This window comes from Equus asinus, chromosome 7, assembly GCF_041296235.1.
Source record: "Equus asinus isolate D_3611 breed Donkey chromosome 7, EquAss-T2T_v2, whole genome shotgun sequence".
Classification (NCBI taxonomy): domain Eukaryota; kingdom Metazoa; phylum Chordata; class Mammalia; order Perissodactyla; family Equidae; genus Equus; species Equus asinus.
This window is the reverse complement of record NC_091796.1, coordinates 23057843-23076533: the sequence shown is the minus strand read 5'-3', so window position 1 is coordinate 23076533 and position 18691 is coordinate 23057843. Positions and strand designations below refer to the sequence as shown.

General features: G+C 36.5%; 1 protein-coding gene across 2 annotated transcripts in view; it reads left to right on the top strand.

Moving 5' to 3' along the window:
* The window catches only part of DCC (DCC netrin 1 receptor), a 1085205-nt gene that overhangs the window by 640800 nt on the left and 425714 nt on the right, over nt 1-18691 (top strand). For both annotated transcript variants that reach the window (XM_070513040.1, XM_070513039.1), the window contains exons 6-7: nt 15227-15381; nt 18176-18296. In XM_070513040.1, the coding sequence (XP_070369141.1) occupies nt 15227-15381; nt 18176-18296 (276 nt within the window). The remainder of the gene's footprint in view (nt 1-15226; nt 15382-18175; nt 18297-18691) is intronic.

Sequence of the window (18691 nt, the reverse complement as noted above, 5' to 3'; positions counted from 1 at the left end):
TGTAGGGAAAAACAGGAAAAAATGAACAACAGTGGGGCTGCCTCCATTCTTTGGTATGTTTGTATAATGGGGTACTAGGCAGCCTTTACAGACTACACTATCATTTTTAGTGGCTTCATGTTCATCCGTAACTGATTTAAGTAATCTAGTCATTGTAGTATATATTTTATCCAGTTCGTCTCCTTTGTAAGCAATAGTAACAGACATCCCTAGGCACACTTCTTTTCTCATATGCCTAATCATTTCTATGGTATTCATTCCTAGACTTTTTCCCAAAATTGCATTCAAGCTTTTAAAAAACATATCATTAGCTTGAACTTTTTCCTATGAATTTTTTTGGGAGGTGGGATTTAACCATTCTTTACTTAGACCACCTAGTATTGCACTCTTACGAATAATACTTCAGTGAACACCATGTCATAAATCATTGTCTCCAACTCTGCTCATTTCCACAGGCTGCATTCCTAAATGCCGGATTACTTGGTAAAAGAGAATATACATGTCTCTAGTCCTAAATAAGACTCTTTATAAATCTTACAAAATTGTCTTATAAGAAAAGAGTTTCAATTTATCTTTCCTTCAGAACTAGGTAATAGTGTCTGTTTCATTTCAACCTAACAAATGCTTGGTTTTATCTTTACAAAAAAATGAGTTTTTAAGAAGATATTAAGGTTTCAAAAATCTTTACCTAAATTGATTAGACTATATACCCACACAGTTTCTGGTATACTCAGTTCTGCTATAATGCTTGCTTTGAAAATGTGAACCTGTTCCAAGGTAATCGATATTATTAGGGAACAATTTGAGCATAGTACAAATTTTTCATTTTCTTATATGTGATTTCATCTGCAAGAAACAATAAGTGACTAGAGAAAAATGCTCCCAGCTGAGCCAAGCCATGCAGGAATACAGAAATCAAACATCTGCTAGCTACCTTAGTTTAACACGTGTGTTATGAGACACACCTATCCATATCTGATTTTCCAACTTTCTATCTGATTTCAGGTACCAATTCTTCTACCACCTCACTATGGCATGATTTTTTAGGAACACGTATGTCTCATTATGACAAAACTGATATATATGAATTCAGCATACATTAGAGGTTACGTCTACACTGGTGTTATTTGTGTTTGCTTATTAATAGCCTAGATAAGTAGCGTTCTATTTTAGAAACTTTCTGAATCACTGGAGAAGGCACTGATGGACCTGTTATTCAGTATGAGTCCCTAGCCCACTATATGCTCCTTAATTGTACATGGAGAAGGCAAACTTGAGACAACAGAAATTGAAATGGAAAATGAGGTGTTTAGATCATTTGGTGTAAGCATTATTGAAACTGAATATCTCTGTTTGAAAAATGTGCTTTAGAGTCTGGAAGATGAGTTCTTTCAAGCATTGCTTCCCATGTTGGGTACAATGAATCCCTCAGCTCCTTAGAAAGATAAAGAGTAGTCCAATGTTGATATGCATTTTCAAGGTAGCAGGGACAGGAGTATTTTACAAGCAGGCAGTCAAGCAGAATCTATATCAATCTTTCAAAACTCAGAAAAAACAGGGTTATGTTCATCAGTTTCAAGCAAGAGAGCCAACATTCTTTTTAGTTAGAGTAAATGATTTTGGGGACATCAGAAAAGATATTTTACTCAAAGAAGCATTGCCAACTCAATCAATGATGCCTAAATAGTTCCATGCTACAGTTAGAGATTAAACTTCAACTGCAGCCATCCCTCTGTTTGATTTCTTTGCACTCTGATTTAGATTCAGGTGCAAATAGCATCAAGTCCACCCAGGAAAATTTTGAGGATAAAGGAACTAACAATGAGCAGTTGAAGAGGAAAGCTGAGAAGAAATCAATTGGAAGTAAACATGATTATAGGAAGAAACGATATACATTGCCTACTTAACTGGCAGACCATGATCTGCTCTTTTAATATGGCACTATATCTGTGTGTGTGGTGCCAGAGATGAGGAGATGGTTTTCTTGTTTATAGTCGTGATAGGTATTGGCACAGCCTTGCTCTGTTAGTACTTTGCATCCCTTAAGAGATAGTCTCTTAAGAGCCTTTATCATAAGCTTTCAGTAGAAGATTATACAAAGATGATACTTAAAAGGCTGAACTTCTGAAATTTACCAACTCTGAAGGAATGAACCATGCTAGTATAGAAAATACAGTGAATAGGTATCAACAAATATAACCTCAGATAAGGTACGAAAACTACCTGGTGCTGTTTGAAAGCATGACTTTTGAAGTGAAGCAGATCTGGACCCTATCCTGATCCTCCTCTGACGACTTCACAGTATGGCTGAAATCACTTAGCCATCATGAGCCTTACTTGCCTCATCTGTACAATTAGAACCCATGAAAATATTTGAAAAGTGAAATGAGATAAAGTTATGTGAAAATATTCTATGCTGTTCCGCACTTGGAAAGGGGGAGAAATGGAGGCCGACAAAGAATAAAAAGCAACAAAGGAAAAAGCATTATATCAGAGTTCCACCGTTGGCAACATACTACTCTCCAGAGATGGCCAGGTCATGCCATCTCAAAGCAAAAACCAACAAATAAATTTGAGATTATTATCAACATTTAGCGTCATTATGTTTTGATTCATGTGTGTATTAATTTACCTGTCAACAAATATTTGAGTGACTATTTCTAAGGCACCAGGCTCAGTTCCACAGATGAAACAAAATTGCAGACCAGTCCCTGTTCTTCATGTTCTCATTTGTAAAGTTAAGAAATTGCACAGGTAATCAGTTGGTTCTCTTTCATTTTTCATATTTTGGGATTCTGATTATTTTTTTGTTAGCGGTGGAGTCAATTCTGACTCCTAACGACCTTGTGTGCATCAGAGTGGAACCCTGCCCCATCTTTTTGCAGCATCCTCTCACTTTCCAGTGCTGTATCAGACAATGCTCCGCAGTTATTCATAGGATTTTCATGGTCAATTTTTTCAGAAGTGGGTGGCCAGGTCCTTCTTCCTAGTCTGTCTTAGTCTGAAAACTCCATTGAAACCTGTCCACCATGGGTGACCCGGCTTTTGTTTGAAACAGCAGTGGCATAGCTTTCAGCATCACAGCAATATGAAGCCACCACAGTATGACAATGGACAGACAGATGGTGTGTCTCCCTGACCAGGAAGTGAACCCCGGCCACAGTGGTGAGAGCACCAAATCTTAATCACTAGACCACCAGGGCTGACTTCTGATTATTATTGATATTAATAATATGTATATTAATTCCTATTATATTAGCTTGGGCCACTGTAACAAATACCATAGATTTGGTACCTTAAACAATAGACATTTATTTCTCACAGCTTCAGAGGCTGAGAAGTCCAAGATCAAGGACCAGCAGATTTGGTTCTTGGTAAGGGACTCTTCCTGGCTTAAAGATGGCCACCATCTTTCCATGTGCTCATATGACCTCTTCTTTGTGCATGTGTGCAGAGAGAGTGGGAGGTCTCTCTCTCTGTTCCTCTTCTTATAAGGGGCACTATCCCATCATGAGTGTCCCACTCTCATAACCTCATCTAATTAGCTCTCAAATGCATCACCTCCAAATACCATCACATTGGGGTTGGGCTTCATTCCACATATGAATTTGAGGGGACACAAACATTCAGACCTAAAACCTATATACTTTCATTAGGGCAGAAGTTTTATAGGATTTTCTTATCCTTAAAATTACTGCCATTAGATAGTTATTAGGATGCTCACTTTACAGATAGAAGTTGAGGTTCAGAGAGGTGAATTAATTGACCCAAAGTTCCATAGCTGCTAAGCAGCAGGGGCAGAATTCCGACCTAGGGTTTTCTGTGTGATTACTCAGTCTGGCCTCTTTCAACCATGTTATACTGCGCCTTTTAATACCATTAATGTTAGATTCACAAGGCATCATTCAGATGAGATGTTGACAGATGTTAGTCAATTGGTGAAGGCAGGACTGTTCTTTGGATCAGTAGAAGCACATTTTTTAAAAATTCAAACAAGTAAAGGAAGAACACTTTGTATTAGAAAAGATGACATTTCTGGGGATACAATTGTTTGTCACCCAATCTGCTGTCACTTCAGGGAAAAAATATCTTGGAGAAATGTTGAGGTCACTAAAAGACAGAGCTTTTTAACTGATCCATTCCATCTTGCATGCATCCAAATAGTCTCAGAAGCTTCTGGATAGATTTATTACAGAATGTCTGTGTCTCTAGCTTCCAACAATGTCGGACTTTTTTCCTTCGGAGCCCATTGATCAAACTCTGCGTTTACACTTTTACTGATATACCATATGTTAATATCCAAGTCTCTGAACAATGACGAGACTATACAATTTTCAGGAGTTAACTTAGGATTTTTGTCCCCACGCAAGTATTTCCTAGTCATTAATTTTCCACACAAATAGGAATATTGATACAAATTCTACAATTTTTCATGGTCTCAAAAACGGGAATTACAGAGCTCCATCTTTGAATTTCCTGTGTTGCTCAACTTTGATTCTCCATTAGGAAGACTGACCAGAAGAAAGTTCATACTGTGCTTTTTAGCCAATTATATTCTTAGAAGGATTGGAGAAGATAATTATATTTGTGATTTCTGTTTGTTGAAGGTGGGCTAGGGTCCGAAACTATTTATGCCAAGGTCCACATTGTGGTAGAGATTAAAAAGAGGCTTCTCAACTCAACTTGTGCCTGAGTCAGGATGCAGGCCCCACCCCTGCCCTGTCCCCTTAGGTCTCACCTCCACATCTCCCTATCTCAGCCATGAGTTATCAGTCATTCTGTCTTATTTTGTGACACCTAGAGAATTTCACATCGTAATCACTAGGGACATCAAAATATCAAATCCTGTGAATCCTTTTTGTTTCTCCTCTATGTCCCAATGCACCTACTGCTCCTCTATTATAGCAACGACACATCACGTGGATTGTAAAAATATCCTCCTCCTCTTCCCCATTGGACTGTCCCTTCCTTTCGGGCATATGTCTCATCCTTGCATCCTCAGTGATTAACACAATGCCTAACATGTAGGTGCTTAGTGAGCATATGCTAAATTAAGTTAAATCTATTGCCATAGTAATGGCAATAGCAATAGAGACAGCAAAAAAATAGCAGCTGTTACAGAGACGGAATGGCAAAGCTTCACAATGGTTAAATGCAGGGTGTGAAAGAAAAAGTCAAGTGTGAAAAATATAGATAACAAGCCGGACGACAGAGATAAAACATAGCAGTAGGTTTAATGAGATAATAATAATAGCAACAGTTTATTGAACAATTACTAGACACTGTGCTAAGTGTTTTATATGTATTATCTTACTGAATCTTGATACAATAACCTACTTTATCAATGAGAAGCTTAATCAAAGTGCTAAGTAACTGGTAAGGCCAGAATTTGAATTAAGCCCTGGTTCTCTGTCTTCCATGAAACAAGAGTTTCTCAAAGTGTGATCCAGGATTCCCCAAATCAAAAATCACATAGAGGTGGTGGTTTAAAATGCATATTCCTAGGTCCCACCACAACCCTGCCACTGTGGAGCCAAGGATTCTGTATGTTTAAAAGCACACCAAGCAACTCTTACGCCCGTTAAAGATTTATAAATATTGTATTTCATTCAATTTCCTAAACCTTTATGAAGCTGCTATCATGTTGTAGAATTTGGTCCGAGCTCTGCAGATGTAGAAATAAACAGCCTAATTCCTTCCCTCCAGGAACTGGTAGACTAACGGGAGGAAAACGAAAAAAGGAAGAAATGGATCGTGAAAACACATTGTAATAAATGCTGGAGTGGCTATGGTAGCAGCAGCTGGTAGTGCTGGCCAGTGGTAGATGTGAAGTGACAAACAGAAACACAGAGCTGGAAACAGCTGCCAGTTAGTTGTAAATGTGGAATTTATGAAGTATTTGGATTAAATATGGTGGTTATCCATTTAGCAATGAGAATTGGATCGTTCAAGAGGTGAGAATGCCAGGGAAGAGATTAAAAAACAAGAAGACCAAGAACAAATCTTTGGAGATGACTTCTCATCTGACATTTTCTTCTTCAAAACAGAGTTTCTTGAATAATCAAACCAATTATTAGCAGAATCAATGAAACTGCTCTTTTGAATGGCCTAGAAACTTCAGATCACTTTATGAGTTTTTTTGTCAAAGGAGAATTTTGAAAGTGATTTCCTAGCTTCTTAATTTTCCAGCTGACTTCTCTTAAGAATGTGTTATACCACTGAATAGCAAAGTTGCATTTTAGATGGTTTATTTCCAAAATGTATGCCTAATAGTTTCATTATTCTAATTTAACTCTAAATTAGACACTTTTGTATGACCAAATTCTAGTAAACAGTTATGAGAGTAAATAATAATCTATTTCTGCTATTCCCCCACGCCACTCCCATCTACTCACTATTCCATGATGTCATTTAACCCCTCCATCACAGTGCTGCTACCATGTCTGTGATTGCCCAACTGGAGGTAGGACAAATTGAACTATCTACAGGTCCTGAAAATTCCCTAAACAGAATAGATAATGGCACTGACATCTTCAAACATGTTTCATAAAGATCTCCATACTACTGTTCTTACCTATTCGTATCAGGATATATTGAAGTATTAATAAGGAGAAATTGCATTTGAGAACAAGAACAACAATACAGACATAACAATAAGTAAGATTGCCGAGAGGCATCTTAACATGACAGAGGAGAATTTTGGAGTTGACACAATTTTGCTTTCTGTGTTTGCTGGTTGTATCAGGCAAAAGCAAGATAGTCTCTATCTTAGTTTCAAAAAAAGGAGAAAGGACATTTCCCCTGTCCAGGTATCATGAAGTGATTGTGTATGTGATTAAAATACTTTGATAGCTTCCTTGATATGTATTTTTAAATGTAGTTTGGTAAAAAGGAAAGACCATTGGTTAGAATTCAGGAAGCTTAAGTTCTGACATTGCTTTTGATATTTACGAGCTCTCTGATCCCATAGAAATATCATATATCCTTAATTTCACCTGTGAAATATAAGGGATGGACTGGTTCTCTAAGAGCCTTTGTAACTTTCATTGATCAATCAACCAAATCAGCACTTATTCAGTACTCATTATGTTTTAGGATGTAAACTAATTAGGCATACTCCTATCCTTAGCAATTAGGATCTTCTATCCACAGCCTACATCTACTCTGCCTGAAGTTCAGGTTTATCAGAAGCAAAAACAAACAAACAAAAAACAGCTCCTTTTATTACATAACTTGTAACTGGGTGGATTTATTTTTCTTTTGTAATGCAGAAATTTGGTATCAGCTTTTAACAAATATGCATAGAAAAGCAAAAGGAATGTTCAGATTTTGGGTCAGGGTTTTGTTATAGACATATCAATGGGTATAAAAGCATTTGAGGGCACATATATGGCTATAGAATATCGATGTTTGTAGCTGTACATATGAATGCATGGTTAGTCGCAAAGTAAAGGCTTGTGTTGATTTATATGACTGCTTATGTTTGGCATGTGAACAGGAATTAAATGTATATGCAAGAACAAACATGAGGTAAATATGTATAAGTATGAAAATATACCAAGGGCTTTTTAGAAGCTTCTGAGAAGCACATTTGTTTTTTAATCAGAATCAGCAGATGAATTATAAGCTTTTTAACCAGTTTGCTTTAATTGATGAGTCACATGGTAAGTAAAATATGCAAACACTTCTCGGAATGAGAAAGGAAGGAAAAATTCTGTAAAATTTGAAGAACTACATAAAATAGTTCCTCGAGCTTTTTTTTCCAACCATTTCCCAATGAGCTTTTGTGTGGAAGAAGATTTCACTACGAAATGCATGAGCAAAAATACTTAGCCTCACATTTTGGCTCTTGTGTTTGGTGACTATGGCGGGGGTGGAGGGATAAAGAAGTGTTTCCCTGAGGTTTGAAGAGTGTTAGTCACAGGAGAGGATGTTAAGGGTTACAAATTGTTCTGTGCCAGCACTGACTGTCAGATTCCAAGTGATAAAGGTAGCCATATATTCCCTAACACACACACACGCATGCACACACATGCACACACATATACATACACTTGTTTAGGATATCCAGGGTCTTCTAAAATGTAAGACTCAGGTCAGGGGTTTAAGATTGGAATTCTTAGCAGACAACAAAATTTCTTATATCTTTTTTGATATAAACTGTTGTTAAATATGTAGTAGATTTTGCTATGTCTTTAATCTAATGCATATCTTTATCATTTGCCCTTAATACATTTTAAAATTTGATGCCAGCTCTTCCCAACTAAAATGAACTTTATGATCTGAATTTTTAAGTACAACTTACCACTATGAATTACAAGCAATTTTTGTGAACATTCTTTCTTGGTTTTTAAATATCAAGCAAAATGCTCAGAAAGACCGCTTTCATTGACTATGCAAGAAGCCATTCAAGTTTATAAACGGATAGTTTATGTGGTGAGATTTTATAAATCTTAAAACACAAATACACACACACACTTTTTCCATGGTTTCTGAAATCCACACTTGTAAAGCAGTAAAATTACCGTGGACTTTGGTCTTATCTATAGGGAGATAGATAAGATTTCTTGAAGCCATAATGCGGAAGTGAAAAAGGCAAATAAAGTCTCAAAATTGGAATAAAACAATATTGGAAATAATCTTTCAGCAAGTGATCTTAAAAGTAAGTCATTTGTAAGCGTTACTGTAAAAGGAATACTGTCATTTTGCAACAAGGCGTTGAACTAATTACCCTTGACCTACCTTTGTGTCACATTCTGTGATTTTTATGGGATGCTTATGTTGGTATTTATTGTTTTAAGCAATGCATTAATGCTAGCCAAATATTATTTTAGTGGCAGAATAAAAAGCAAACTGACAATTTTATTTTCCCTGTTCTTTCTTTTCTAAATCAACTCTATGTAAACTGTTCATGCTGAACAACATTGGACTAACTATACTCACAAGTTAGACTAACAGAATTTTAAATCTGGAAAAAAGTTTGGGGTAATTTACTATCTTTGTTTTAGCGGCAGAAAATGTTCTCATATAGTTTTAAGTTAATAAGGAAGCTCAGTATATACAATTGATCGACATGGTACTCTTTTGCTTGAAGGTATTAAAGTGTTGGAGAGTAACATCACCATCCCTGCCCCAGTAACACTGAAGAGTTTCCAAAGAATTTGAAAACATGGATTCCAATTCAATCCTCTAAATTTTCGAAGTAAGAAACTGAAGTCAAGAAGTGTTCAGTTAGTTGCTGGGTGTCCCTAATCTACCCTCCAATAGAGCCAGAACTGGGAGTCAGAATTCCTGACTCTCCTTCTCATTCAGTAGTTTTCCCAGGTCATGCTGCGTATAGTCTCCCTTCGCTATATTTGAGGAAGAAAACCTCGTGCTGCTGTTTCCTCCACCATGATTTCCCTTAAGGATTTATGTGCTCATGTCACCAGAAGCAAGAGTTTCTCTGAAGTTCTCCCAAGCCCCAGTGGAGACATGTGATGAAAAAGAAAAGGAAGGTAGATGTGTTTACCTGCTACTTATATCATAAGCACTATTTATATAAGCTAAGAGAGTTTCCAGTGGGTTCTTCTGCTGGTTAAAGCTATAGTGGTGAGCCCTCCCAGAAGGTAGATTTTTAGTTAATATCTTCTTAATCATTGGAAATTTTAAAAATACACAGAAGGAAAGGAGATATATCCATGCTTCCACAGCCACTGTAACATCTTAAGAGAATTTGCTTCCAGAGTCTTAAAAAAAGCAATGTTTTAGAAAAATCACTCAATTTTGTGAAAATACCCCATGTGAATTAAAAATCTTCCCAAATTTCAGTATTCTATACATCCTTGTATGTACATAAATAGTTGGATATTTAGGTAGATATACGTTTATAACAATGTGATTGGGCCATAGGTACTGTTTTTAGTCTTTTTAGGTTCATGTGTTATTTGAGGGCATAAGTGATTACATTCCTGCTATGAAGGATGAGAAGATTAGCAAGAATGAAAGATTAGCAGTCTCATTCATCCTCTCATTTCCTCCCTTCTGATTTGGGTAGTTATAACATTAATTTTATCCTGTTTTGGTTTATAACAATTCAATTCTCTTCAGTAACCATCATTTCGCTGTGTTTACTTTTATTTCTGTATAGCATTCTATTCATTACTCATCACCAGTCTTTTATCACAATGCCTAACTTTTTATTTTGAGGTACCCTTAATTGCCCGGATTTTGTTGTCGGGCTTGCTTTAGAAAGTGCCGTTTTCTGAGCACTTTCATAATTGAGAATGTGGCTGTGTATAAATGATCATGTATGATATTCCTGGGTAATATTGTTGCATTGTTTTCTAACATTGGATATGTCTGTACAGGAATCCAATCCCTGTCACCCTTTGTGGATGTGTTTTGATTTTGATTTTTCTGTCTGGATATTCAAATAATTCTTTATCCCCCGGATTCAATAGCTCAAATAAGATATTTCTCACTATTGAGATTTATGTATTCAATTTCCTAGGAACATGGTATAGTCTTTCAATCTGAAAATTCAGATTTGTTTTTCAGGGAAAACTTCCTATTATGTTATCTTTGACTATATCCTCTGTTCCATTTGAGGGCTTGCTGCATCAGGAATGTCTGTTATCTTCATATTGGATCATCTTTGCTCGTCCTCTTTCTTTCTTTACAAGCTTTGCTCTAATTGCTTTAGTCCCTTTGCCTTTTTCATCTACTTTGACTGTGATTATCTCAAGTGTCCTATATGTTGGCAATTTGATCTTTAGTGGTGTCTATTGTGTGACTTGTGTTTTCTAATTTATGTATTGGCTCTCTAATGAGGTTGTTTTGGTCCTTGATTTGTTTCCTTAGGTCTACTACCTCCCTTTTTGTTTCATTCTGCTGTTTTATCAGCTAGTCTTTGACCTCTATTTTTGTTGAATTCATTTTCATATTAAGTGAATTCATTATGCAGAGCAAGTTGAGGAATTTCCTTCTGGTCCTACCCTTATATTTTCTCCTGAGTTGAGTGCTTTGTTTCCCTCTCTCCTCTCCCTTCACTCTCTCTCTCTTACATATACATTATTGTTGGCTGTAGTATATTTTTGTATTTCCCATATATGTCTTTTATCTTGCTCATGTGTGGGTGGCTCTGTCCAGACATTCTATTTGTTCTAATATAGTAGAGGTTACTTCTAGATTTATGTACCACCCTGCCTGAGACCCCTTGGGCTCCAGTTTGGAGGCTGGATAGTTCAGGTTTTATGTATTCTTCAATAACCAGCAGGAATGGTTGAGGAGTGAGTTCAGTTGAAGCAGCATTCAACCTCTATGAGAACACCCTGCTTTGTTGTCTGGTGCTGTCTCCTCTTCCCTTCCAGAGCAGAGGAGATTGTCCTCAGCTTTCCAATCAATTCTTCAGTTCATTGGTAGCCCAAGAGCCTTTTCCTTAGTCAGTCCCATCTCCTGTGTGCTTCCTCAACAGCCACTACAGCTTCTCCTCAATCAAGAAGGAAAAAGCTAGTCATAGATTTTGTACTGATTCAAGTTTGAAGGTATTAGTGAGAATTCGTGGGCTTCCCCCCCCCCCCCCCCCCCCCGAGCTCCAGGGCAGATTTTGGGTTTTAAGGACAGTTAAAGAACTAAATCCTAATCTACCTTTCTGCTCTACTCTAGAAATGTCTGTTTTGATTTTTTTTTTTTGGCAATTGACTGTGTTTCCTTTTTTGTTTGTTTAGTTGGTTACTGTGGTTTATTTTTACATATGTTTGTGCATACTGGGACTTACTTTTTATTTCATTAAGAATTAGAGGAGGGAAATTAGTTTTGTGTTAGAATCCACCATCTTCTCAGTTAAATGTTTGTGTTGAAAGGTTCCTTCATAGAATACCTACTAAAAAGAAACTCAAAAAACAAATTTTCTACTGTACTTTACTGTCAGTCTTCCATGTGCATTTAAAAAATACACAGAAACAGCTCTCGTGCATGACAGATGCATTTTTTCTAGACTTTTAGAATATCCACATCTTTTACTCTCAAATACCAAGAGGGCATTCTAGAAAATATTTGACTCAGGAAAAATAATAACTCTCAAATTTCTGTCAATGTGCAATGTTGGAAACTGGATAACTTTTATATAATTGTTATTTCTGTCATCATGCACTGCACATGAGTTAATATTTATATCTTGTTTTCCTTAACATGTTTTCATTTCCTTCCCAGCTCAAACTGAAAATTGGACAAAGAAAGATGTTCATAAATTGTATACGTACAGATGTATACTTTTGTGTATCCATATGTGTACATGAAATTTTAAATATAGGTATTCTATATGATTATGTAGTTTACATAAAAGCATACAAGAACATAAATACATGTGAAAATATATAGAAATGCATAAATTAAAAATACATGTGTATTTATAGCTAAATATACATTTACACACACACACACACATATGTATATATACACACACACAAAAATTTAGTTGTTGGAGAGTTGCTAGTATCTACGGAAGGCCATTGATAGCACAGAAATCAAGTTTCCAGCCCCTTCAATAACAAAGGCCTGGCAATAACATCAGTAAGCACATAGAATTAGGACCTTGAGATAATCCTCCTATCATTTTTATCACTGGTTTGAGCCTTACATCATTCTCCCAATTTGATTGTAGGGTCCACAATTAAAGAGAAAATGGAAGGTTCAGTCTGGATTTAGAGAGAAGTAACCCAAACTACGGAAAGGCTAGAACTGAGGAAGGGTAATGGAATTATTTGTCTGGATAAAGAAAATTGTGAGGAGAGATCTAAAATCGTTTCCGAGTACATATAAAAGACTCTAAAGTAAAGGTTGAAGATCAAATACTTTTCATCCCCACAGCACATAGACCAGAATTTTTAGATAAGAGGAAGAATTTTTCAGCATATCATACTCACAATAAGAAATACTAGTGGGGTATAGAAAATAAAATCAAAAAGTCTATGTTTTCATTTCTCTAAGATGATTAAAATATTACCTTTGCCAACTATGGCAGAATAGCTTATAGTTTGATGCTTCTAAAATTCTATTGCTGTAATTGGTGCTAACTTTGCAAGAAAAGTATGCCCTTATGTCTTGAATGTTGTTTCGCACCTAGCTTTTCCATAGCTATTACTTAATTGTAGCCAGAAAATGCCTGAATACCAAGAGATTGGCCAGATAAAGAGAAAAACCATACCCATGCCTGTTTATCTGATAAATACTTATTAGCGCCTATCCCCTAATTGGCCTCGAGGATGCAAAGATAGATAAGACAGCCATTGTCCTTAAGAAGTTAAGAGCTTAGTAGATTCACATCCAGATTGATGTCACAATGAGATGAACTGCTGTTGAGTCACGTGCTTGTCTGTCATCTAGTTTTCAGTAATGAATATTTACTTCTACTTGAGAAAAAAACATGTAATTAAATATCCCAAGTCTTATAAATATGTCATGAAAAAAGGTAGTACATGTTCTGGCAGTTGTTAAGAGCACCTAAACACGTCTCTCTCGCTCTGGACATGATCACTATCAGACTAGATGGAACACCTGTTTGAATAGAAAGTGCAAAGAATAAAATCAACGGCATAAAAACCATTTATCCAGAACAATGGGTACCCCAGTCAATAGTAGTAGAATAAAACTCAAATGTGCTTTCATTTCCAATGTAGAATACATTCTAGGTGTTTCATGATAGAATTAAATTTAACCCAACCTAAATTTTTTAGGAAAGTATAGACAGGTATGTGTGAGAGACAACTTGAACAGAGAATGAAATGCAAATCTCAACAACCAGTACTCCGGGGGAGGACAGATGTGTAGGTAGGAAAGAGCAATCTAGAGAGAAATATTCAGCAGATTTCAAGTTACTTGTCACTAAGAAAAGGCCTGGAGAGAAGTGTTGGGTTGGGTAGAGATATATCACACAGCACCTTGTCTAAAAAAAGGAAGAGGGATGTGTGTTTAAGAACAAGTTAGCTGAAAGAAAGAAAGTTACTTTGGCAACAAATTGGTGCGGAAAAATTGAACCTATGGCGTGAGAGAGCTATTTCTAATCTATAAATTGAGCAGCCCATTAGAAACATTATTCCATAAAACTAGGATTTTGTTGAGATATATTTAACACGGAAGCCTGAATTTATAAAGATTATTTTCCCCCATATGTCATATCTAAACTTCATTCAAATCCAAATAGGTTCCTTTATAGTAATCTGAATATGATTACAAATGAAACTATGATTCCTTACAGTGAAATTATATGTCGATACAATTGTATACTGCACTTGAAAGAACCCATTTATTTTGGGTATAGACGTAGTCTGATTTGGCAGCAAGGATATTTTAGACTTTTGGTGTGGTCAATCTCTTCAAAGATTTGCATTCAAGAGAAGAATAATGGGCTATGTCTACTGTTTTGACAACTAACTCCAAAGGGCCTGGAGAGGTAGAGAGAGGAGTATTGCTCCAAGGAAACTAGCTGGCTTTTCACTGTCCTCAGGGTAGAAATGTAGCCACCAGGTCTGAGAGACTCATTAGCAAAGGTGTGTTATAGTTGTAATTTTCATTCAATTGCAAATTTCCATCATAGAGTAGCTAGTATTATGGTAATTAAGACATTAAATTAAATTAGTATATCAAGTACCATGCTGAGAAAATAATAATGCAGTATAGCAATACTCTACAATAGATAATTGCTAGGACAATAGCAATGTGTCCACAGTAAAGATGATAGTCATTTTTAGTGTCCTATCGCCACAGCCAGTTTCAACAGGAAATGAGTGCATCACATTAACTACATCCCAATGAAACTCTGGAATTGCAGGGACACTAAGCTTTCTTGTCTTATATTCTGGGTCGTCCCAGTCCTTTCAGCTTCCCTTTATTTACTTTATCAGCATAGGTTTCACAGCTTTATGCACTTTCCAGTATCCTTTATGTAGGTCAATTAGATACAAATACTTGGGTATTCAGAATGTTTATTATATGTAATATTTTTCCAAAAGTGTTTTTTCTTTCCTTGCCTTGTGGCAAAACACCATTAACTGCAACCGTTTAACTGCATTTTGGGGGGAAAAAAGATGTGTTCTACAGTAGTTCCTGCATAATAAACTAAGGGTTTAGGGGAGTTGTTTGAATTACAAATATTTTCTATCCCAGACCAGTGTTTCTAACTCAGTGAAGACCTTACCATGCAAGTTCACATCCCCACCCACTCACTTTTTTTTTTTTGTCTTTGCAGTTCCGCCATGGTTTTTAATTCACCCTTCCAACCTCTATGCCTATGAAAGCATGGATATTGAGTTTGAATGTGCAGTCTCTGGCAAGCCTGTGCCCACTGTGAATTGGATGAAGAATGGAGATGTGGTCATTCCTAGTGATTATTTTCAGATAGTGGTAATTATCTTTTTTCATACTAGCATTATAATCCCATTCATCGTTGACTATGTTTTCAGTTGCTTTCCTTTCCTGGGAAGAAGATTCCTTTTGGGAATTTTTGCAACGTATTAAGAAAATTATTCTAATAAGGCCAAGCATTTTCTAGACTTAGAAGTTTTGAGCTGAAAAAGAGTGATCAAATAGTCCAGCTCCCTTTTTTACTGACAAGTTTTAGGCAAACAATCAAAGAAAGAAAAATCAGAAGGCCTAAGACCATCTTTCTAAGTATCCCCATTGCTGGTTCTTGTAAGAACAATTCAGAACCTATTTCTAGACCCTATGAAGCCAGGAATCTCTTAATTCTTTGACTTTACTCATTACAATAAGTTTCAACAAGAAGTGCTACTTATGATTATGATAGTCTGACTTTGATAATACAGGCAGCTTTCCTTCCAGATAAGACCAGCTGATCATACATGAGCAGTATGAAAGGGCAGTGGTGGCAGTGACAGTGAGAATGGGGGTGGCAGTGGCAGAGAAGCCATGAAGACCCAGAGTTCACATTGCTTTGTAATTTTGAACATTAGAGAGGATTGAAGCTGGGAACAACAGTTCTTACACTCTAAGTTTTAGTGCACTCCCTGTCCGTGTCTTTGTTGGGAATACTGGGAATAACAGCATTATAGTCACTGAGTTGTTATGCTGGTACACAGTGCATGCTCAATACCTATCATTAGGGGCTGGCCCGGTGGCGCAGCAGTTAAGTGTGCACGTCCCGCTTTGGTGGCCCGGGGTTCACCAGTTCAGATCCTGGGTGTGGACATGGCACCTCTCCGCCAGCCATGCTGTGGTAGGCGTGACATATATAAAGTAGAGGAAGATGGGCACAGATGTTAGCTCAGGGACATTCTTCCTCAGCAAAAAGAGGAGAATTGGCAGAAGATGTTAGCTCAGGGCTAATAGTCCTCAAAAAAAAAAAAAATACCTATCATTATTATTGTTGTTTTGCTGTTACCAGCAGAATGCTGTGCTCATTTGAAAATGGTCTGTGAAAACTCTCCTTTAGGTGCGGGTTAGCATCAGAGGTTTTGAATTCACATATATGAACATATGGGAAATATGAAAAGGACTTTCTAAATAGCAAAGACATTGCAGCTAAAGAAGGAGGTTTTAGGTCTTATTCTCTTATGTTTGAGATGCAGACATGACCCTGTCAAAGAAGAGTCACTAAGCCAAATCTCCTGGCAGAATGGGACTGGAGCACAGGCGTCCTTGGAGGCCAGGCACCAGCTCTCTCCATGGCGTTCCACTGGCTCTTGATGGTGGATTCCTCTTCCGTGATCAGTGGACTTTCCGAAACTTTCATAATCTCTTTGTGCATTTTATCATACTGTAAGAGTTCTTAAGGAATAAATCCACAAGGCATATCTCTATCACTTTTATCACCACTTACCATTTTTCACTTTTAGTTGCATTCGTTAATTGGTTGTGACTAGAATAAGAAAGGGAAAAAAATTAACTTTTGAATGCCACACTAATCCATTAGTTCCTTTAAGTGTAATGCTATTTCCACTACCACTGAATTAAAAATGACCTGCCATGGGACAACTTGAAATGCATTGTATATGCCTAAAATATATGCTACTTGCATAGAAAGGAAACTGTTGAGTGCCCTTAAGGACAGATGATAAAATGCAACGTTTATTTTTTCTGTAGTTTGAATAATCTTTCTCCCAGCATGACTCATTACAGCCAACCTATTTAAATGTTTCTTTTCTTAAGGTGAAAAGAAAATGTGCAGTATGAGCCCTATTCACATTAAATTGTGCTTAAAAATATTTGCCCAATAGCTCCAGAAATCTGAGAGCCATTTTCTGTCGCACATGTAACATTTAGCACAAATAGTAACTTATATGAGAATTGTTAATTAGAAGTTAGGCAGCTTTATCTAAGAATTTTACATCAGCTGAGAATTAACTACAAGACACTAAAAACAATTAAGAATTCCCCACGAGGTAATATTTATCTCTTAATGACTTCAGGGGAAGTGATTAACACGTCTCACTTACTGAACTAATTCTTAACACTAATATTGAAGATAAACTGAGTTAGTATAATTAAATGCTATCTCCAGATCATTTTATCATCCATCCTTGAAAAAGATGGTGGCTCAATTTATATAAAACAGGAGTTAAAGTTGCTGTATTGAATGCATGGATTACTGAAGGTGAAACGTTTGGCCATATAACAAGAATGACACGGCTATAAAATATCCACATGCCTCCCCTCCAAATCCCCAGAAGGGTACATGTCAAAGCAATTACAGTTTTAAAAGGATTGCCAGACATTTTTTTCTTAGTAAACACTTCCAGAAAATATCCAACCTAGATTTTTTTGTCCTTTAGAAACTGCGAAGATCAGTGTTCTTGTTTCATTTTGCTTTTTTTCCCTGGCAGCTGCTAAACTTGAGTTTCCATCATTAACAAGTAGAAGAATGAGATTTCTTTTGATGCTAACCTCTGTTTCTTCCATCCCTAGTAAAAGAGTTTCTGTTTACTGCTCATTTAAATATTGAGGATGATGTGTAGTTTTGTAGTATATTTTTCATTGCAGAACTAGGTTAAATTAAATTCAGAATATTGGGAATCTATGACATTTCCCAGGACACAGGGCATATCTGTAAAGCTGAGAACACTCATGGCCTCTCTTCTTGTTTCTTCTGTGAACTTTCATAAATTTTGTTTATGTTCATTTTATCACTTTGGAGTTTTTTGCTTTTTAAAATATTTCACTTGCTTTTTCTTCTCTCCAGGGAGGAAGCAATTTACGAATCCTTGGAGTGGTGAAGTCGGATGAAGGCTTTTATCAATGTGTGGCTGAAAATGAGGCTGGAAATGCCCAGACCAGTGCACAGCTCATTGTCCCTAAACCTGGTAAGATGAGGGGAACTTTGCTCTGGTACCTGTGGTCACAATTATGTGCAGTCTATTTGTAAAATCCATATTGTTTCTCTATCTCTCAAAGTTAATTTGTAACTGTTTAATTATTAAGTGTATTGATGGTATATTTTTCTAGCTAATTATATATATATATATCTCCATGCAGTGAGATAAAGTCATCATAAACAACAAGGACCTCTGGTTGTCAAGACAGCAACCACTAAATTACTACCTTCTCCCTTCTTTTGTGGCCTGCCTTTCTTCCCAGTGTTTCATATATATATAAATATAATGCATATGGAACTTAGTATGTACTTATATGCATATCTGTATTATATATCTGGAACTTATATATGTATATGTTATATATAAATATATATACAAACACA